Source organism: Myotis myotis, unplaced genomic scaffold, assembly GCF_014108235.1.
Source record: "Myotis myotis isolate mMyoMyo1 unplaced genomic scaffold, mMyoMyo1.p scaffold_m19_p_1, whole genome shotgun sequence".
Lineage (NCBI taxonomy): Eukaryota > Metazoa > Chordata > Mammalia > Chiroptera > Vespertilionidae > Myotis > Myotis myotis.
The window spans coordinates 188,413,664-188,436,853 of NW_023416313.1; the positions used below are offsets into that span (position 1 = coordinate 188,413,664).

At 39.0% G+C, this 23,190-nt stretch overlaps 1 protein-coding gene across 3 annotated transcripts in view; it reads left to right on the forward strand.

Moving 5' to 3' along the window:
• MAPK1IP1L (mitogen-activated protein kinase 1 interacting protein 1 like) overlaps positions 1–19,908 on the forward strand; it is a 49,974-nt gene extending 30,066 nt beyond the window's left edge. Inside the window, exons 1-4 of one of the 3 annotated variants that reach the window (XM_036307812.1) lie at positions 21–2,982; positions 12,306–12,327; positions 12,978–13,673; positions 15,074–19,908. In XM_036307812.1, the coding sequence (XP_036163705.1) occupies positions 12,310–12,327; positions 12,978–13,673; positions 15,074–15,085 (726 nt within the window). In that variant the 5' untranslated portion in view covers positions 21–2,982; positions 12,306–12,309 and the 3' untranslated portion in view covers positions 15,086–19,908. Of the gene's footprint in view, positions 1–20; positions 2,983–4,946; positions 5,086–12,305; positions 12,328–12,977; positions 13,674–15,073 lie in introns of those variants that run through there. The other 2 variants (XM_036307803.1, XM_036307795.1) reach the window with 2 other exon arrangements.
• Positions 19,909–23,190: the final 3,282 nt, after the last annotated feature.

Here is a 23,190-nt window from a genome sequence, read left to right on the forward strand (position 1 = left end):
CCTCCCGTGGTCCCTCCCCCAGCTGGCCCCCCCATCAGCCCTGATGGCTGGCCAGGCTGAGGGACCCCACCTGTGCATGAATTCATGCACCAGGCCTCTAGTAGAAATATAAATACTTGGGAAGGAAACTGTTTACCATAAAAGAAAATGAAAAGAGTAATAATAAATTTAATTTTTAAATGAATTTAAGAGGCCTGAATTTAGAAAGGGAAACCCCTTTCTCAGTTTCTTTGTGAGGACATATTTGGAAGAGCATCCAATATTCAGAAACAAACTCATGTTAAAATGCAATTATGGAATATATAAGTAAAATGAGTTACGTTTTGAGAGGAACAATGTGGGAAGATACCAATAAATACAAATTTTGTAACTCTAAGACATTGTGACAATTTGAAAAGTAAATTCTAGAGTTGAGAAACCATCATGGTGGAAATGTGTAGCGCTTATTGTTAAAAGAAGATGAGGTTAAAAGAAACAAGATAAAATATTAAACTTAAGAATTTAGGCATTACCTCAGGGAAAAGCCTTGACAGTGAAAGGGAACTACTTAATCGCTAATAGCTAGCCTGGACCACACACTTAACTGCACTTTGGGAATCATCCTGCACAAATCAGGAAATAAACTTGACTTTTCTATTTCTCTCTGAAGCTTTTCAGGACATTAACCCACTCCCCTTTAAGCTGTAGCATCTTGGTTCATACTATAATTCCAAAAATATGGTGATGGATTTTTTTAGGTTTCTTGAGTATTTTTGTATGAAGAATCATGTGTGATCTTTTTATAACCATACCATTCACTTAAGTAATTCACAATGGGAATGGTTTAATTTAAAGGAAGACTTAACAGGAAGAAGATTAAAGGAAGCTTTTAGTCAGCCTGTGGCTAGATTTATTGATTTGGTAATCAGTCCTGTATTCTTTCCTGAATTTCAGCTGATGGCAAATTGTGGTCAAAGAATGGCTTTCAGTTAGTTTTGACTTCTTATAAATAATAATAAAAGAATGCCTTAGAAATTAGAAATCCTTTAAGAAGTAGAACAAATGTGGCAATTAGGACTCATTATATAAATTCCATTTTTTAAGTCTTTTTTAAAAATATATTTTTATTGATTTCAGAGTGGAAGGGAGAGAGAAACATCAATGGTGAGAGAGTCATTGATCAGTTGCCTCCTGCACACCCCACATGGGATCAAGCACGCAACCCGGGCATGTGCCCCTATTAGGAATCAAACCGTGACCTCCTGGTTCATAGGTCTACACTCAAGTACTGAGCCATGCCGGCCGGGCTCCATTTCTTTTTATAAGAAGAACAAACTGTTATCATTTATTCAAGAACCAAAGCCATTAAGATAAATCAAGTTATCAGCTTCCTGTCTCTGAAGTTTGGATCATTTTATAGATCCACATAGTAGAGAGCTTCCTTCCTTTGAAACCAAAACCTTGAGACCTAACTCATGAATAATATGCTTAGTTTTCATTTAAAATATATTGTCATTTTAAGCTATAATTAGTCAAATCAGTTATGTATTGATTTTGGTAGACCAAATTTTATCGGAAAGTAGACTTATAAGATTCCTGGAGACAACACAAAGAAAACAATGCTGAAATTTAAAATAGCCTGTGTTAAAATAGTGCCCAAATGAATAAAAGATTTTAAGCAAATTATTTCTACTTTGGAAAAAAATCTTTATAATTTTGGTTTTATAACCAGTTTTACAATCATTTTTATTTCTAAAGAATGAACGGAAAGCACAAAGGGTTTACTTTTTTAAAATATATTTTTTTATTGACTTCAGAGATGAAGGGAGAGGGAGAGGGAGAGAGAGAAACATCAATGATGAGAATCATTGATCGGCTTCCTCCTGCACGCCCCCTACTGGGGACCCAGCCTGCAACCTGGACATATGTTCTTGACTGGAATTGAACCAGGGACCCTTCAGTCCTCAGGCTAATGCTCTATCCACTGAGCCAAACTAGCTAGGGCAAAGGGTTTACTTTTTTAATGACCTGCTAGAAATGAGCAACACTACAAGAATCTGTCTATACTATTCTAACAAATTAAGATATTGGGCACAAAATGGAGGTAACTTTTTGATAATGCATTGGTTTCTAATGGGTATAACCCAATGGAAAGGGATTTGGTGCACATTAATCTGATTTCAAATAAAGACAATTTTTTTTTTAATTTTCAATAGATTACTCAATCCTAAATCTTCCTTTGCCTTCATTTCCTGGCATATAAAATGTAGATAATACTTGTCACTTGACTTCTGAATTGTTCAGTTAAAGAGGTGACCGTTGGAGCATACTTGAAAATAATTTCTGTACAGCTGTTAAGTGCTAATGTGTTAATAGATTTTCAGAGTATCCCCTTAGTGGACCCTGCAGATTCACATTCACTCTTGGTCTGTAATAGATTTTCTTGGCTTGATATAACAATAGACATAATACATTTTGAATTGATGGTGTAGATTCTGCAATTAGATGAAGACTTGCAATTAAGGTTTATGTAAAATTGATGTTTGCCCAAGTTATTTTAAAAGTTGATTACATTTGCAGGAAGTAAAGATACAGGCATACCTTATTTTATTGTGCTTCGCTTTATTACATTTTGCAGATTTGGGGGGTTTTTAATTGAAGGTTTGTGACAGTCTTGTGTCAAGCAAGTCTATTGGCATCTTTTTTCTAGCAGTATTTGCTTATTTCGTGTATCACATCTTGGTAATTCAATATTTCAAACTTTCATTATTGTATTTGTTGTGATCTGTGATCAGTGATCTTTGTCAAATCTCAGCTGATGGTTAGCATTTCTAGTAATAGAATATATTTTAATTAAGGTATATACTTTTTAGACCTAATGCTATTGTACACTTAATACAATATAGTGTAAACATAACTTTTATATGACTGGGAACCCCTTTGTTTCATTTCGATATTCATTTTATTGCAGTAGTCTGGAATTGAACCTGCAATATCTCCAAGGTATGCCTGTAATCATTTTGCAGTGGTTATAATAAAATCTGAGCTTTCAGACTTGAGAGAGTGTAAAACTCAAGGAAGGTTACTTACAGTATGCTAACTTTGCTAGAATTGGACAAATTCTGTATAAACCAAGTATGAACTTGATATATACTTGAATATACAGAGTTTAAGTAGTAACTTCACAAAGCTATTAGTGCCCTTGTCAATCAGGGTTGTATGATTCACCCCTTATCCAAAAAGGAGACTGTTGCCATTTTTATTTCAAATCCTGAAGTTGATTTCTTCTTGGATGTGATTTCAAATAAATTGATTTGAATAAATTTTTGTTTCTTCTTAATTAAAACTTCATATATAAAATCCAAAGGCTTTGTATTTTGCTTTTAAAACATTGTCCTTACATCGTACATTAAACTAAGAATCTGAAAAAGAAATTTTATAATCTATATTCTTACACATTTTCTAATTTATAATACATTCCTTTCAGTCTGTGGTGTGTCAGTTTGGGTCTTCCAAAGTCGGATGTCACGATATGATTAAATGTGCAAGAGATTTATCGGGGTGGGGCAATACCTATGAAGGATAAAACTGAAGGGAGATGAAATCTTCATAGCAAATTATAGGTCTGGCATCTATGAAAGAAATGGAAGGATTGGATTGGGTGAGCAGAGTTAGGACAGTTCTAAAATAACTAGATGGCGATTTAGTTTCCAAGCAAAGGTTGTAAGAGCCTACCATGAATAAAACAAAATTTTAAAGATAACACTTTCCACAGACTTTATATTATTGCTTCAGGCTTCCTTAGGCTCCACAAGACTGCTGTTTCACTCCTTCAATGAGGGCAGGTTAGGTCGTTCACACTAATGGTGTCATTTTTTTTTTAATATTTTTTTTACAGAGAGGAAGGGACAGGGATAGAAACATCGATCAGCTGCCTCTTGGACACCCCCTACTGGGGATGTGCCCACAACCAAGGTACATGCCCTTGATGGGAATCGAACCTGGGACCCTTCAGTCCGCAGGCCGAGGCTCTATCCACTGAGCCAAACCGGTTAGGGCAAATGGTATCATTCTTCATAGACCACTGCCCTTATCCAAAAATCTGCCTTCCCAGGCTTAGGTATTTGAAGTTCCTCTATAGTTCATTTATTGGTATGAGAATTATGCGTGCAGTGCCACATATCTGGAGATAAATCTTTGTTTAAGAAGTTTATAGTAGCCCTGGGCAGGTAGTTCTACTGATTGGAGCATCCTCCAGCTATGCCAAGGTTATAGGTTGGATCCCTGGTCAGAGCACATACAAAAATCAAGCCATGAATGCGTAAATAAGTGGAACAACAAATGGATGTTTCTCTAAAACCAATCAATTAAGGTTTATAGTAAAATGTCCATCCATTGACCCAACTTAACAGCTTACACAAGGACGCAAACCGTTATACGAATATAGCATCCTTTCCCATGTAAAATATATGTACCTAGTTTGCACATGGAATTATGGCATCATGACTAGCCAGCAGATTCCGGTATTGTCCCTTTAGCTCTCGCGTTTTGGCCTGAAGGTTCGCGCCCCCCAGTTGGGCCGCATAGCGCGCTTCCTGGGCTGTAAAAACCGCCCAGCGTAGATGGAATCTAGAACCTGCCCGTGAGCCATTCCTGGAGCAATTGAGCAATTTCCGCCGGGCCGCCCGGACGTCACTAGCCACGGTCGTTTCCTCTGAGTGCTCGGAACTCCGGAAACTGAGGAGCTTTCCAGCCGTTCCCGGGAGAAAAGAGCCGACCGCCCGGGAGCGAGCGCGGGGAGCCGCCGCGCCAGAGGGCCCGGCCGGGCCGCAGTGCCGCCGAGGGCCTGCGGGGGCGCGCGCGGGCCCGCCCGAGGGGAGGGAGGGGCGCCCGCAGGGGCGGGGCGCGCGGCGCTGGTGCTTCCTGTTCCGGCGTCAGGAGGAGCCGCGCGCTGTTGGTGCTGCCGCTGCTGCTGGTGCTGGTGCTTCCGCCGCTGGTGTCGTGGTCGCCGCTGCTGTGAGTCAAGGCTGCGCCTGGTTCCTCAGCTCTCGGTGTCCTCGGGCCCACCGCTGCGCCTCGACCTTGCTGCGGGCTCGGATCTGCCGGGTGAGGCTGCTTCGGCGCTAACAGGGGTCGGGGAGGGGGCGAGGGAACGCGCCCTAGCGGGAGGCGGGAGGCGAGCGCGGTGACGGAGGTGCCGGAGGTGCCGGAGTCGCTCTTCCGGGGCTAAGCGTACTTTTCCAGGCGTCTTCCTTGGGGCCCCGGGGGAGGCGTCGGAGACGGGAGGTCGCGCCCGACGGGTGTCTCCGCGCTTGACGTCAGGCCTGGCCTGTGGGGGCGGGGCGGGAGCGGGCGGCCCTTCCCCCACGCCGCGCCGGGCGGCGCGACCCGCTCTCAGGCCGGTTCGCTCCGGTTATCCGGGCGCCCTTTGTTCCTGTGGCCCTACGGGGCCGCCGGCCGCGCGCCCCTGCCCCCCCCCCCCATTCATTTAATTCCTAATAATAAAGGGGAGACCTGGGCCTGCATAGGCTCTTGGAGGAATCTCTGACCCTTGCTTAGGAGTACCCGCCGTGCGACCGCGTCCCGGCCTTCCTCACTAGAGGAGTTGCCAGCAAATACATGCTATTTAATGCCCATTAGTTGTATAATTAGTTTTGCTTTTTAGGATTTAAGAGCGCTTATTAGGCATGGTAGCTTATAAATAGCGGCACCATTTTCCTTTTTGAGAACCAACAGTAGTGCTTTTCATAAATAAGAATTCTAATGTCGAAGCATCAAACCATACTCACCAGACCGGGGAAAAAATGGTACGGCATTACCGCTAAAGAAATACTCGCACACCGGGTGACCTTAAAGGCCTGTTTGGAAAAGGAACCCCTATTTTAGGCGAAATTGTCTTCAGAAATCTTTCAGAAGTTCTTTGTCCAGTCGTGGTCGTTGCGCAGGAAAAACAATCTTTTTTTTCTGGCCGCTGGCGTCTGCGACCCTCCTACTCAGAGGGAGTTTGCCTCGGAAACCCGATTGGAGCTGCGAATGCCGGCGTGTTCTCCTCTCTCCTGGAGGAAGAGACCCATCTCTCAGCCGACAGCCTGGGCCCAGTGTGTTCTGAAGCCGAGAAATATTTTAACTTTATCTGTAGGTTTTGGAAACACGATGAAGTGCATGGACATAACACCCCCAGTGGTGTTGAGGCAGCAGCCCCTAATCTAATCCAACGCTAATATTTGTGCAGCAGCCACAGGTGTGAACTCATGGGAACTAGAAATAGCCTCAGGTCAGGTTTTACCACCAAGTAAGTTTTATGCTGAACTTGAGAGGCATCTCTTTGCATTTCAGAGGTTTCTGAGTTGAGAACTGTAGATCGAGCATAGCGATTGTAAAAGGTAACACTGGGGGAGTGTTTGCTATACGCCAGCCAGTGCCCCAGCGGTTAGTTTGCAAATCTGCAAGGTGGATACTGTTCTGGCCTCCTTTTCCTTCTGAGATTTGGAGAGTTGGTCTTGCTCAGAGCCAGCCAATGAAGAGCCGTGTTTTACCTAGTCAGTCATGCTTTTAGCATTTACTCTTTTAACCATATGCTATATGTCTGTATGCAAAGGAAGACAAAAGAATATATCTGTTGCCACCCAATATTTTTCTAGCACTATTATAGGCACTTGATTTATGAGTCCCATTTAGTCTCTCGCATTACTAGCCGGTTCTTTACAGTTGAAGAATCTGAGGTTCATTCATTCAAGTAAGTGGACACTGACTGTCAAACACTCAGTCAAACCTTGGTCTAAAGGCCCTCTGCTAAGACTTTCATATCCTCCCCCCCTTTCTGTATTCTGTATTCCAGCCCATCGGACCTGCTAACACTACCCACGGATCCTTCTTTACATCCCTCTCTCTGTCTTTGCAAAACTGCTCTCCTTTCCCTAAGGCCTGTCCCACCATCCCCTGTTCATGGTTCTTTCAGACGCAGAGGCACTCCCCAGGTCTTCCCTTCCTCCCTCCCTTTAGGAGCTCTTTGAAGTACCCCCTTAGTGCCTTGTGCTTACCCCAAGTAATGTTTAAGCGCCAGACTGAACTGAAGCATTTATTTCATCCAGTACTATTCATTTCCCCAAAGCCTAGCACATATGTTCCAAGAAGTAGCTGAATATAGACAATATGGCTGACAGGAGGTTGTTGGGAAAATGACGTTTTAAAATTATGTTTTAAAGAAGTTTAAAATGTTCCAAAACTTCCAAATTCCCAATTTCTTGAGTTGCCCAAATGTAGGATAGCTAAAAGAGCTAATACTAAAAACTCATATATTTTAAGTCAAAATTTATATATTCAATACAACATATTACTATCACCCCCCCCCTCCCCCCCCCCCCCCCCCCCACTAAACAAATCATACCATAAGTCCTCATTTCTCTTGACAGGAAGAACATTTTAATAAACATCTTACATGTTACTGATTATTAAATGTTACTGATAATTATCTGTGAAGCGGTGGAAATAACTTTCGCAGATGAAAACATGGATTCTGATTAAGCTTGCCTTTGTCAAAAGATTGAATTAAAAGGATTGATGTCCAGTCCTGGTGGGTGTGGCTTGGTTAGTTGGAGCATCCTGCCATGCACCAGAGGGTAGTGGGTTCGGTTCCGGTCAGGGCACATGCCTACGTTGCAGGTTAGATCTGGTCTGGTTGCCTGCTGGAGGTAACAGATTAATGTTTCCCTCTCTCTCTCCCTCCCCCTCTTTCCCCTTCCTTCCTCTCTAAAATCAATTTCAAAAAAAAAGGATAAGCAACTTCTTTAAAATAAATTCAAGGATTGGTGTCCCGTTTTTATAACTGAGTAGTCCCATACTGTTTTTCTCCACCACAATTTGGTGGCCTTTTGAAATATTTCTTGCCCGGTAGTCAACAGCAGTTTGTGGAGTTCAACTTCCTTAAACCTTCCTGTGATTGAATTACCTTTTTTTACCCGAAATGCCAGAGAAATTACAGAAATGTTTTTACTTTTCTAGTGTATGTTAAAAGACATTTCGTACTCTATTTTAAAATCACTATTCTTGCTGCTCGTAAAATAAAATGATTCTTTTTCAGTTGATGTATAGTATAGATCTTGCCATAAAGTGATAGTGAAAGTTTTGGAGGAAATAGCTTTAGATTATTCCAAGAAGGAGGAAAAAATGAAAATCTTTCTTGATTATAAACCTTTTTTTTCCTTTTTGCCATTTTAAGGTCACATTGGCCTCATCTTAATTAGCATAATCCAGATGTTTTGGAATAGTTGTTCAGAAAAATTTAAATTTTTTAACTTTCTACAACACTTCTCATGTTGAGACACTGATGTCCTGCTGATTTTTTTTTTTTTACCTTTTTATAATGAAAGTATTCCCCAGAATGTAAATTGGAATATTTCAATTAATATGAACACTGTTCATTTTAGGTATGGGAGAGCAGGTCACTTTTTCCTGTGCAGTGATGTAGAACAGAAAATGACCTATTTCCGATTACTTTGGTCAGAATTTCATTATTTTAATGATATGATTCTAGTGCTTCCTCTGTCTTCCAGAATTTGATTTTGATTTAAAATTTTGAAAGACAGAATTGTGAGTCTATTTATGGGGTAACTTATATTATGTATATATGTTTTTCAAAATCTAAAAGGGAAAAGAATAATTCTAAAAATCTGAACAGCAAGAACATATGAAATTGAATTGGTTGCTTTGTTAGTTCTCTGCTCCAAAATTAATGTGAACTTTGATACAGAAACATTTTCTGTTTCGGCAAGGCTTACCCTGTTTGAAAAGCATGTTAGTCTTATGTGGACTTTAAACTTGTCATTCACTGATAAAAGTTTCTTCAGGTGTTAGTACTAGGAATTTACTATTGTGCAAGTGACTTTTAGTGTAAAACAAACCGTAACTTAGGAATGAATGGATAATTATATTTGCTATACATTCAAGGTGTGTGTTTTCATATTCTGAACAAAACGCAAGTTTATAGCAGTTGTGAATTAGTAGGCCTCATGTTCTGTTTCTTCATTCCTTATGAGAACCAAACCATACTTAATGAAACTTAAGAATTCAAGGATGGCTCAATATTAAGCAAAATATATGTATAAAATATATATATATGTGTGTGTGTGTGTGTGTGTGTGTGTGTGTGTGTGTATATAAACTGTTGATTGGGTCAGGGAAAAAATAAGATCAACTTATTAGATGCCAAAAGATCTTTTAAATTTCAAACTAAAAATTAATTAATTTAGTTAATCTCAAACTAAAAATGAGAATTAATTTAAAACATTAGAAGCAGTCCCAGGAGATTTGGGAACAAAACTTAAGTGCTTACTCTCACTATTTAACATTTCTTTGTTTTAAGACCTAGTTGATGCAAAAGAGAAAAGAGCTATAAATATGGAAAAGAGAAGGTAAAATTGTTTTTTGCAAATACCATAATTCTCTATCTGGAAATCCAGGTAATTAACTGAGAAACTTTGAAGAATAAAATAATTCAGTAATTCGCTACTTACAAAAATAATACACTAAAATTTTAAAAAGCCTTTCCCGTGTATGAACAACCAGTTAGAAAATAAAGTGAAATAAAAGCCAGTTTTACAACCACAAGAAAAAGTTTACTAGTTAGAAATTTATCTCTCAAGAAATGTGTAGGAGACATTTTTTAAAACTGAGTGATGATAAATGACAGTTATGGAAACTAGGAAAGCATACCTTGTTCTTGAATGAGAAGATCTGATATTTTAAATATATCAGTGTCCCCTGAAGTAATCCGTAAATTTAATGCAGTTCCAACCAGAGCACCCAACATACTTTACAGAATTTTTTTTTACAAAATGACCAGGGAAATGTAAATATGAAAATATTTAGGAAAATTTAGAAAAAAGAATAGTAACAGTAGGGCAACTGACATTAAAATGTATTAAAAATTAAAGCTTCCATAATTAAGATAGAATTTTATGATGCAGATAAGTAGAAAAGAATAGAGTCCACAATACCTGTGGGAAATGATGGAGGCCTGTTGGTAATGAGGCTTGGTTCTGGAATCAGACTGTACCTGGGTTTGAACCCCTTCTCTTACTGGTCACTAGCTCTGTGACCTGAAGTAAGTTAACTTGATAAGCCTCCTTTTCTTCAGCTGTAAATGGGGTGGTAATAGGATTTGCATTTGTGGGGCTCTTAGGCTATTAAATGAGATTATGCACTTAGTGTGGTGTCTGTTCCTTGGATGTTCAATAAACATTGGTGGTTTTTTTATTGATTCATTTTAGAGAGAGAGAGAAGGGGGGACATTGATATGTTGTTTCATTTATTTATGCATTCACTGGAGCCCGGTGCATTAAATTCATGCACAGGGAGTGGGTGGGGGGTCCCCTCAGCCCAGCCTGCAACCTCTCCAATCTGGGACCCCTAGGGGGATGTCCGACTGGCATCCTGGACCACTAGCTCCTAATCGCTCCCCTGCCAGCCTGCCTGCCAGCCTGATCGCCTCTCACTGCCTCTTTGTGCTGGCCTGATCGCCCCTAGCTGCCCCCTCCCTGCTGGCCTGGTCACTCCTAACTGCCCCCGCCAGCCTAATCGCCCCCAACTGCACCCCCTGCCAGCCTGGTCGCCCCACACAGCCTGCTGTTCAGTTATTTGATCATCCCTCACTAATCCCCCCTGCCGGCCTGGTTGTAGGCAGCCATCTTGTGAGGGTGTGAGGGTTAATTTGCATATTACCTGTATTATACAGGATTGGTTGGTTCTTGTATGTGCTCTCACAAGGGATTGAACCCACAACCTTGGAATATCGGGATGATGTTCTAACCAATTGAGTTACCTGACCAGGGTTAATTAGTTTTTAATAATAGTAGAATGTGTTAAAGGTAGGTTGTCAAGTAAGTTGAGAAAAGATAGATTATTCCATAATTGTTTGGAAGAACAAAAAGAGTTTAAACAAGTTAACCTATAAAAATACAGTAAGAAAGCATGGGTGATATTTTGGGGAGTAGTTGGGGGAGAGAAACAACAATGTGAGAGAGAGACCTCAATTCATTGCCTCCCATACACACCTGACCGGGAATGGGACCTGCAACTTAGGTATGTGCCTGCCTGGGGACTGAACCCAATACCTTCCAGTGCACAAGACAGTGCTCCAACCAACTGAGCCACACCTGCCAGGGCTGGTGACATTTTTAAAACTTGGAGTAGGCAAGGCCTTTATAAGACAGAAGCCACATGTAGTTGAAAAATTGATAAGTTTGACTACACGAAATTAAAAATATTTGTAGTGCCTAAATATACCATTTAAAGGATCTACAGATAAAAGGAACTCGGGATAAATTCTTTTTGTCTCATGTATGACAGAGCTAGCTAATTTCCTTACTATCTTACAAAGCTTTTTTTTAAAAAAAAAAAAAAAGATGTGTGCTACTAAGTAGTAAAATTATCAAAGGCGAAAGACTGCATACTGTCTTACTCTGTTTATATGAAGTCTAAGAACAAGCAAAAACTAAGTCAGAAAGTGATTGCTGGGTAGAAGGGGAGTTGACTGGAAAGGAGCATGAGTAAACCTTCTCAAGTAAGGGAAATGTTCTGTATCTTAGACACTATTGGCCTTACACTTCAAAGATCCTTGAATTTTATTAAATGTTCACTTACTTCAAATTAAAAAAAATTGGTAAAAGTCCAAGGACATGAGCAGATTTACAGAAAAAGAAGTATAAATAAGTATTAAATTTAAAAGATGCTCTACTTTCAACTTAAAGAAATCTAAGTTAAAGCAAGATGCCAATTTCAGTCTACCATAATTGAAAACAATTTTTATAAATTTAATATCCAGTGGAGAAGAGGAGTTAGAAGGGAAAGGTAGGCAGTGTAAATGGGCAAGGGACTTTAAAATTGGCATAAACTTTTGAGATGGAATTTAGATAACTACCTGTTGACTGGAAATTTTGCTTCTAGTACTTTTTCCTGGTGATAGATCTCACTCATGAGTGAGCAAAAATATATATTTGGACATGTTCATCCTGTCATTGTCTCAAACACAAAATGCAAGCAAACCTAAACTGTCACCAACATGAGTGTGTCAGCTAAATTATGGATCACTCTCGTATGATATGCAGGCAGTAAAAAGGAATAAAGTTGATAGAGCTGTATGAATTGTTACTGAAATGTTTTTTTATATAAAGTAAAACCCCTTACAAGAATGAATAAGATTCCATTTAAGTAAAAATAATGTATGCATAGAAACTTCCTTAAAGAATATATAAGAAATAGTAAGCACTGGTTTTGAAATATTCCTTCTTCCTTTCTTTTTCTTCCTCTCTTTCTGTTTTTGTTTTTAGGAAAATGTCTGATGAATTTTCGGTAAGTTGATGCACTTATTCTTTATAAGTTTTTAGCTCTTAAGAAAACAACATAGTCCTAATAGTGGGCCATAATTCTTTCCATTTAAAAGAATTCTGTGATTCTTGGGTTTTGGTGGGTTAGAGGTGATGGTGGTATGTGATTTTGATAGGTCATTTGCCTTAATTTACTTATATATAACGTTTGAAAATACATTTTGAAGTATTTCTATATGAATCCTTAAGTAAAGAATTTTTAAGTGTTCTGTTCTCTTTTAACCTCATATTAATAATAGTCAGTGTTCATTAAAAATTAAATGCCAGCCACTGTGTTAACTGCATTACATAAATTATCTCATTTAAGCCTCAAGTTTAACCCTAAAACTATTTTTTGAGGAAGCTAACTTTCAGAGAAATAATGTAACTTGTTTGAGGTAAAGCGAGATTCAAATCTACAGTGCATTAATTAGTTGTATTTAGAAAACTTGAGCTTCTTTGAGAATTTTGCACTGCAAAGTTGATATTCAGGATAACCCCTCAAGTTTTGTATTAAGTGAGTTGTTTTTAAACTGAACAGCTTCGCTTTTGAAGATGTTATAGAGGTTTATAATCATGTTTGGCGTGACTTATTCCTAAATAAGATCGGTAAGACATGCCTTTTTTATATTGCAGTTGGCAGATGCGCTACCTGACCACTCCCCTGCCAAAACTTCTGCTGTGAGCAATACAAAACCTAGCCATCCTCCTCAAAGCTGGCCAGGTTCCAACCCTTGGAATAACCCAAGCGCTCCACCTTCTGTGCCATCTGGACTCCCACCGAGTGCAGCACCCTCCACTGTGCCTTTCGGATCAGCACCAACAGGAATGTATCCCTCTGTGCCTCCCACTGGACCACCTCCAGGACCCCCGGGACACTTTCCTCCGTCTGGACCATCATGCCCCCCGCCTGGTGGTCCTTATCCAGCCCCAACTGTGCCAGGTCCTGGCCCCACAGGGCCATATCCTACACCAAATATGCCCTTTCCAGAGCTTCCGCGACCATATGGTGCCCCCACCGATCCAGCTGGTCCTTTAGGTCCATGGGGATCCATGTCTTCTGGACCTTGGGCACCAGGAATGGGAGGGCAGTATCCTACCCCTAATATGCCATATCCAGGGCCATATCCCACACCACCTCCTCCCCAAGCACCAGGGGCAGCACCACCTGTTCCATGGGGCACTGTTCCACCAGGAGCCTGGGGACCACCAGCACCATATCCTGCCCCTGGAGGATCATATCCCACACCAGGACTCTATCCCACACCCAATAATCCTTTTCAAGTGCCTTCAGGACCTTCTGGTGCTCCACCAATGCCTGGTGGCCCCCATGTGAGTGTTTAATTTGTTATTTAACGTGCACTAATAGTCACATACACACAACTAAAAGACTACTTGCCTCCAGCTTATGATGGAGGATTAGAAAGCTTTTTAAACTTTCTTAAAAAGGTGGGTGAGTATGTGTAGAGTAAATTTCAAATTTCAGGTAAAGCATTTAAAAAGATAAAAACACAGTTATGGTATTCCCAGTACTAAAAATGAAAAGAAAAATTTTCCAAAGGTCCTCAAAGTCATTGTAATGTAGTAAGTAATGTCCTCAACAGCATTTTTGAGGTAAAGTGAGACATGCATTACATTAGACTTTAAAACATTTCTCAATAATATAGTATCACACCAAAGCACAAATCAATAATAGCAATCTCTGCCTGGCTGGCTTGATACAGAGGTAGATCTTTTTTTCTGGTTGTAGTTGACATTCAATACTATATTTATTTTAGCTGTACTCACCTTTTAATAGTGTAATTGTTAACAAAAGCTTCAAAATAAGTCCAGCTTCCCCTTTTTTTAGACGATGAATCAGCAGTATACAGTTTCATTATATTGAGTTGGTTTGTTTTTTTTTCTTTAGAGGGAGAAACATCAGTTTGTTGTTCTACTTATTTATGCATTCATTGGTTGATTCTTGTATGTGCCCTGAACCAGGATCAAACTCACAACCTTGGTACATCGGGATGATGCTCTAACCAACTGAGCTACCTGGTCAGAGCTCATTATATTTATTTTTCTATAACATTTATACACAAACTTTATTCTGTTAGAAGCAGACCGAAGAAACAGTTACTAGGTAGATTTTTAGGTCATCCAGGGCAGTGAATATGTAACATTGCCGGTCTTCGGTGCAATTTTCCATAGTGTGTTTTTAGCCAAAGTTTTGTTAGATTCTTAGCAGCATTCAGTTCAAGGTCCTAACCACTGTTCTGAATTGTCAGTTATGTGTAATGCTTTATGCTTTACTGTCTGTCAGCCAAGCTGGAGTATTGTTGACATCTTAGTTGAGGAGCTTGTCTAGGACATATGACAATATAGAGAAGCAGCCCACTTCTCCCATGAAGTAAGCTAAGTGAGTGTTCAAACAGTCAGGATTCTCCCTGAGGGGAAAAAATCTATTTACTCTTTAACAAAATAATCAGTCTCCAACTAGATTAACTAAACATCTACCTCAGCTGTAAAGGAAGAAAATCTTAGTTAAGTACCTCCAAAGCTTCTTTTCATTATTTTAACTTTTTGCTATATATTCGCTTTAAAAATTATTTTTGTAAATTGTATGCCAAAATAAGTGGTGTGGCTTGCTGTTTGGATTTACTAAGCAATAAGTTTAAGTCATAGCCAGGAGTTAAACTCCATTTACAAAATCTAGAAGTTTACTTTTTTCTTTTTTTTTTCTATTGCAGTCTTACCATTAAGTTAATGGATGAAGAGATGACGCTTTGCTTTTTGAAGTACATATATATGCACATGAATGCATATATAAAAATTGCTGGTTTCACTATTAGAGGGCATTCATGAAAGAACAACTCTTGCACCTCTCAGAAGATATCTGCCTCTTGTACTTGGATGTATAATATATCAGATGGATACAATCAGATAAAAATGTAAATCATTCAAATGTGATTTTTATTCAGTTTTTATGGAAAGTGAAAATAAGTATATTGAATAGGTCTTTGTTATAATTTGTTTAAAACAAATTTTGGATTTGTTTAAATTATGAAACTACGAATTTAAAAATTTAAGATGATGTGTGGATTATTGTTAGAACCTGCAACCTCATTGGCAAATTATTTCAAGTATTTTTCTATAATCACTTTTTCCTTAAATGAACACACTTTGAAAAATGTTCATTGTCATAATTTAAAAAATTATGCCTCTCAACATCTTGAGCTGTTCTATCCATAGAATAAATAAACATAGTCCTCTTGAGGTTATGTTTTGAATATACATTTTAAAACTGGCAGTAATTATTATCAGATGTTGAGTTTATGAGGAAGTGTTAATTTTTCTTGAAATTTTAGTAAAAGCTTTCGTTTTGAATTTCACCTGATTTGTCTTACGTTTAACCAAGTGGGTCAAACAGCTCTTAAATCTGCCATTTGTGGAAACTTCTCTTTAATGCAGGCCAGCATGTATGTAAATTGTACTCTTAAAGCATTGGTAATCTCTGTGTTGCTTTAGAATAGCTTGAGATGTCCATATTGCTTTGAGAAGAGCTCAAGGAAGGAAATAATTCTCCTTTGTTTTGAACCTCACAATAGAGGCAACCTTAGGCGTTGCTTCATAAGGACAAGTAATTTGTATTCCCACACATCACTCTTACACACAGTCCCTTCCTTATAGCCCCTTCTTCCTCAGTTTTTTAGGAGCACATCCTTTAATTCCTCCCTGATACGGAAAACTGGCGCACTCTAGGGGCTATCATAAACACATGTAGCAGTTATGTTTAAAGAACCTTAGTCACACAGGCATGACTGTTCTCTTTGTACAAGTTGGTCAAAATATGATCTGTCAGAGTCTGGTTAAGCTATGTCATTGTCTCTTGCATAGTTTCCTGGATCTGTTTGTAAAGTGCTTACAGCTAACAGTTCAGTTCTGTATTTGTTGACAGGTAAATAGGTAGAAGTAAGTGCCATCCTTAAAAATTATCCTTTTACTCTAACACTGAAAATAATAAAGTGTAGATCTCTGCAATTGAGTTTAAAGAAGTGTGATTGTATTACTTAAATAAGTGTTGTTTCAACCACCAAAATAGTCTGAGTAGTTTCTTGGCACCTTTAAATCAGATTCTTAATTTTGGGATAGAACTGACCATGTTATTCTTGAAATAACTTTGAAACTTTTATTATATCCATTGGGTTACTAAAATGTATTGTTAATTTCTTCATCAGTATAAGACAGATTTATGCTGGAACTCTTGTTTTTGCTTAGAAATATTTAGTAGTTTATTTTTCTTATAGTTAAAATGTCAAGAATGCCAAATGCTGCCAATTTAATGATTTGATAGCTACCTCCTTTTACAAAAGCAAGATGGTCACCTTTGGGAGGAAAATGTCAGTGTATAAACCTCCCTTTAAAGTAGAAGATAGATTCAAGCTTACAGAATTGAAACTAATTTGTTTAGATATTTTCAGACTGGTGAATGTTGTTAGACAGTTCTTACATAGTGGCACAAATGGTCTTTTTTATCTTTCACCTCCTTGCAAGGCCAAGTGGCAGCTATTTACAACACTTTGGGTATCTGTTGTCAAGGTAGCCTGCAATTCACAAGGCAGGTAGCCTTAGAAAGTGTCCTATCTTAAATTATCCAGTCAGTTTCATGTCAGCTAACTGGAGGCATAAAATGAGGAAAAGTAAGATGGCAGCAAATATATCACTCCTTAAGCTTATTTTGGTTGTCCTGTACTAGGACTAAGTTGACAACTCTGGCTTAAGATGGGATAATTAATGTAACACTAGAAAGGATGATGTTTGACTAAAAGAAGAAGAGGTAGCAAGTTTGGGAGTCTGTAATTGAGGAGCCCGTTTATTATTGGAGAAAATCTTTTGTTAAAGGATTTGAAAGACCATGAACACAAGATTTGAAATTACTATTCCCAGTAAGTATATTAACTTCGCTAGTGACCCACACTGCGCCCTAGACAATACTGCATTTTAATCTTTGCTTTACAAGACTTTCCAACAGCATTTTTTAAAAAAAAAAATTTTAACGGAAAAATGGAAATCAAAGGGAACAGAATTTGCTTCTCTATTTGCAATTCTTTAGAGAATCATTTCTCAAATTGGGGGAGAGGCTCTCTATTCTCAAAGGTACTCTGGGCAAAAAGTATTTTTAGGTTCAGGGTGGAGTAAAGAAAATCAGACATTTCGGTGGGGGAAGCATCTAAGGAAGATTTCTTTTTACAAAGGAATAATTTGCTTTCAAAAATAAGTCATGCTAGGCTAAGATGAGTTTATGGAAGACTACTTGTTAGTCTTAAGGGAATGTGAAGTGTGGAATATGTTGGCATTTGGACTTGAAGAGCAAGAATTTTAAAATAAATTTGATGGAGATAGCTGAGATGTGTTTAAGAATAGTGTTTCTGGAGTTCGAATGTTAGACTTTGAAATGTTGAACCTATAAAATGACAACGAAAAATTAAACTTTGGACCTTATATTCACACATTCAGTTTTCAAGAATCAAGGCGCCTTAAAGAAGTTTAATATCTTGGCTTGCCTTTGCTGGACTCGGCCGGACACCTTTTCATGCTTGAGGATGGCTGCTTGCAGCTCTGACACCTCAGCCGTTTTGTTTAAAGCTATATATTGATTATGCAGGAACAGACAAAACTTTTTTTTTAACCAAACAATCTATATTTGCAGTGACTGAGGCTGTTTTTTGCTGCAGGGCTGAGAAGTGCTTGGCTTGCTGAGCCAAGACAGGCTCTGCCTTGTTCACAAAGGTTTCCCGATCATAGTCTGGCTGCTCCGTCATCTTGGAGAGCTCAAGCCAGCCTGCCCCTTGGCCCTTGCTGTTTAATCTCCTTGAGCTCTCCCATGGTCCTCTCCTCCAGCTCCCTGTTCTGAGTCACTGCCTCAGTAAAGCTGGACATCTGGGAAAACAGTTCCTCTTCTCTAGAAAAATTGCCTGCAATCAGGGACCCATGAGAGCTGGCTTCTGTCTCTTCTGTTTCCATTTGAGTTGGCTGCTCCCCACTGGGCCCACTCTGGGGCTCAGCTCCATGATGCTGTCTGCATGTCTTAGTGTATTCAAAGTGTATTCGCAGGAGCTTGTGCCTGGTGAGATCACCGCAGTCCATGGCTCTTAGCTGGAAAAAACAAGACATTTTTAATTACCCAAGGGCTTCCTCCCTTCTTTGTCCATTTTACTGTTTATTGTTTTGAGTAGATAACAGTAATAGAATAGAGAAGAAAAGGAGTGAATTTTTGGCCTTGGTCTGTCATATCAGTACAATGGAATATTAGAATATTTTCTGGGAAAGAAGTCGGTTGTGCCCATATTTTACCTCATAAATAATTAGTGCTACCTATTGTACTCGGATGTACAGCTTTTGAAGTTTTGTGTAGGTGAACATAGTTCTCAAAGGTTCAATAAAATACTGTGCCTAGTTTGCCTATCAATCAGTTGCCTACACTTGTAAATGATGAGTGCCATGTCTTCCTTAACCTTGAATAATCTAGTGCTGGCTTTATTTAAGTGCCACAGCTATAAATCCTGGGAATTAAACCTGAGCACAGACCTTCCAGTGTTAACGTTTTTGAAAAGCAGAAGGCTCAATTCAGATGAATCATGCTGACACACTTAGAAAGTGGTAGGTGGCTTTCAGGGAAGACTATAATTTAATCCTAATAGAGCAATATTTAGTATGAAGACACTTTATTTTCAGAATTCTACCAAGTAAAATAAAAATTGCCAAAATGATCAGTATTAAAGAAATGCCATGCAATCTGGCTTTTGACTATTTCTGAGAACTGCATTCATCCAGCAGACACTTAAATGTCTGTGATCCAGGTGCTTTGCCAGATGCAGAGATATAGAGATGAAAGCGAATGCCTGTCCTTGAGAGGGTCCCAGTCTAGGGGTGGCATTACAGAATTCATTAGTGTGCCCGTTATCAGTTTAACCTACATCAACATATTTTGATATTCCTGCTGGTGGAAATTATACACCAGCCTTAGGGCATTTTAAAGAGCAACATATGCCTATACTTTTTTTTTTCTTTTTGAAGTAAGAAGTTAATGTTTTCCAAGACTATGGTTTTGTCAGTATAACTTTTCAAGCATGCAAAGTAATGGGATGTTTTTCCTCCTTACTTTCCCCTGGATGAAGGCACTTTCACTGCCTGTCATTGATTAGCGGATACTGATTTGTTGCCATTAAGTAAACTTGATTTCTTTGTGTTCTATAAAGGTATTTTTTTCTTGATATTGTTATTTTTTCATTGACTTAATGACAAATTTAATGTATGTAATTGTCTATGCATTTTAAGTTAAACTGCCTAGAATGTGATTTGAGACATATACATTTGTATTATGAACTGTAAGCAATGTGTTTGAGACGTTAGGTTTTATCACCTGCTGCTGTATTTGTAAACAAAGACAAATGTTGCTTTAAGAAGTAATTATAATTAGGACTAGACAATGGATGTGATACTTGATATTTTTAAAGATAAACTTTTTTGCTTTTGTGTATTATACCTGAAAACTTTTAAAAAAAAATGTATTTTCATGGCTTCACAGTTTTTCCATGTATTTTATTCTTAAGCCCAATTCTGGGCTTCCCCGAGCAAGTCCAGAGCCTAATTAACTGCAAATTTGTTGACATAAAGAAAGACAAAGGCCTGAGTCACCCCTCTGTGTGTGACCTGCATTCAGAGGCATTTATATAGGCTCTCTGGGAACAAGCCTTCCTCCACAAACCCTCCTTTAGCAACTTGTGCCACTGTGAGGATTTCCTCTTCTCCCTTCAAGGCCAAGCTGTTCTTTGTAACCAAGTTATCTATATACAAAGTTAGGGAACCTTCCCTATCTCCCCCGGCTGCCACCACCCCTGCTTTCTTTTATGAAAGACAGTTTTGCTCTTTCCCTAACTGCTAGGCCATTAGTGACAATCACGTTCTTAATTTGGTATAGTTTGCCATTTCCTTTCCACAGAGGGTGTGGGGTTACTGGCCATTCTTTAACCCCAGTGTGAAGGGACTGTGAATGAATGAATAATTTATAGTATGTTGTACTTTGGAAAAAGGGAGTTCTGCTTTTTGCCTTATAATTGGACAAAATGCAACTATTAACTTTTTAAATTGCATTTGTTGTCTTAGATCCCCTAGAACAGTGGTTCTCAACCTTGGCTGCACGTTAGAGTCACCTGGGAATCTTTAAAATCCTGATTTTAAAAAGATTCCCAGGTGACTCTAACGTGCAGCCAAGGTTGAGAACCACTGATTTTAAAAAGATTCCCAGGTGACTCTAACGTGCAGCCAAGGTTGAGAACCACTGCCCTAGAAGCTGAGAAATAAGATGAAGCCGTGAGATATAAGACCACTTGGGAATGGCAGTCCCTCCCCCCCCCCCCCCCCCACCACACACACACACATTGTGAAGTGACATTGCTTTAACAAGCATTCTTTCCTGGGTACCTGACCCAAGTAGGTTTGGTGTGTTTCATTCCTCACACAAGGACATGCTCATTGGTTTAGAGAGGGGGAGGGGGAGAGAAACATCAATGTGAGAGAGAACATTGGTTGCCTTCCGTAAGTGCCCCGCAACCTAGCTATGTGCACTGAGCAGAAATCGAACCCACAACCTTTCAGTATAAAGGACAACTCTCCAACCAACTGAGCCACAGCAGCCAAGGCCCAAGCAGCTGCTTTTGTTACCACCATACTAAAACTTAGCACCCTTTTGCTACAAATCTGTAAAGCAATATAGAATCCTAACTATTAGCATTGTCTTATTTTCAATCAGACGATGCTATAGAATTTCAATACCATAAGAGAATTTGGGCCATCTCCTAGAGTTTGTGTCTGTAGCACTTGAGCATTATTCATACTTGGTTGAGCAGGTTTTTATGCTGGTGCATTAAACTATTTTTATACTGTGTTTTGTGGTACCCTGGTGCTCCAGCTAAGGAGTGGACCAAGCAGGTAAAGCTTACTTCCTCTCTGCTCCCTGCTTTCACTAGAGCAATCCCATTCTTCAACTTTATTTTTATTGATTTTAGAGAGAAACATTTGTTGTTTCACTTATTTATGCATTTATTGGTTAACTTTCGTATGTGCCCGGACCAAGGATCAAACCCAACACCTTGGCATATCAGCATAACCCTCTGACCAGCTGAGCTACGTAGCCAGGTCTGTTCTTCCACTTCATATATTTTACCTACTGTATTAGTCAACTTGGGCTGCCATAACAAAATATCAGACTGGGTGACTTAAACAAGATTAATTTCTTATAGTTCTGGAGGCTGGGAAGTGAGGGAGCCTTCTATTGAAGCTCTCTGATGTCTCTCACAAGGGCACTAATCCCATTATAAGGGCCCCACCCTCGTGACCTGTTCTAATTACCTCCCAAAGGTCCCATCTCCCAGTACCATCACATTGTGGATTAGTCCTTCAACATGAATTTGGTGGGGTACACATTTGCTCTATAGCACTTAAAGATAAGTTGTTTGGGGAGACAAAAATTTGCTGCTTTTAAATTTTAAAAATAGATAACAATGTCTCCTAGTTGAGATTTGCTAAAATCTTAATCAGATTCACAAGTATAATAGGATCTCAGGCCATCTAGAATTCTAAGCCATGCTTAAAATGTTAGTGTCACATAAGAAATGAGGAAATTTAACATGTTAAGTTTTTGCTATGGTCATGTTTTATGTTAGACAATTTTAAATGGTTATTTAGACTTGCATTCCTTAAAGCTTACTTAGATTTAAAAGATACTCTTTTCTAAAATAAAGGAAACCTTTAAAGAGGTTAAATTCCCATGGTCATACTACATAAAATGATGACACCAGCTCTTTAGTCATAGATATTTAGGATTTTTCCACAAGATTACATTTTGTTCAAGCTTCCAATACTTTTTTTATGCAGTTCCTTGATTACCAGTTTAGATCCTTCTCTCCACCAGACATCCTGACTTGTCCTCTTAAGACACCACTGAGGAGGTTCCAACGCTTTGGGAAACTGCTAAGATAACACTCAACCAGTTAAACTCTTAGTTAGGCCAAGTTAAACTGAGCTTCAGGTATTGTCACTTATTCTTACAGCTTCATGTCCTGGCAGCTAATAATGAGAGCTCTTAGGTATACTTGACATCAATTTTTAACACTCCTGCCTTTGAGATGCACTCTAGGAGGAAACAGAAATAAGTCTAGTTGACACTACTAAACCCAGAACAGTCTTGGTTAAGCCTCCCAACAAACCTCTAAGACAAGGACAGTTCTTATCCCCAATTTACAGATGATGAAACTAAGGCTAAGCTATAGATACCACATAGGTCATATGTTAGGGAACAGAATCTTGTGTGCACAGTTTTTGCTGTAAACCACTACACTCAGAACGCTGCTTTCCTAAGAACAGGTTCTCTATTATATGTATCTGCCATGGCTGCCTTAGTGCTGTAATTCTGTTTCCAGAATTGTACACCTGGAAAATCATGTCCATCGAATGTTTTGTAGCAGACGTTTTCACACATTTTGTCACTGAATGAGTTTTATTGGATATTCACTTTAAAAAGCTAGTGTTTATGTTTGAGATGTATGTCCTTCCAGTTTAGTGGCTTGGCACAGTTCTTAAACGAAGGACTTAGTTATATTTTCTTAAGCAAAAGCAAATAATGTCCAAGGGGTAGCAGTTAAGAGTAGATTTAAGATGTGGATGTGAGAATTGTAAGAGCTACTGAATGATCAGACCCCTAGTTAGTTCCAGTCCTGCCAGTTATTGAAGACATTGGGTGTCCAGCTGCCCTGCAGGGGAAAGACTGAGGCAAGGCTGTCAGAGTGGCTGAGACAGAAGAGGTCTC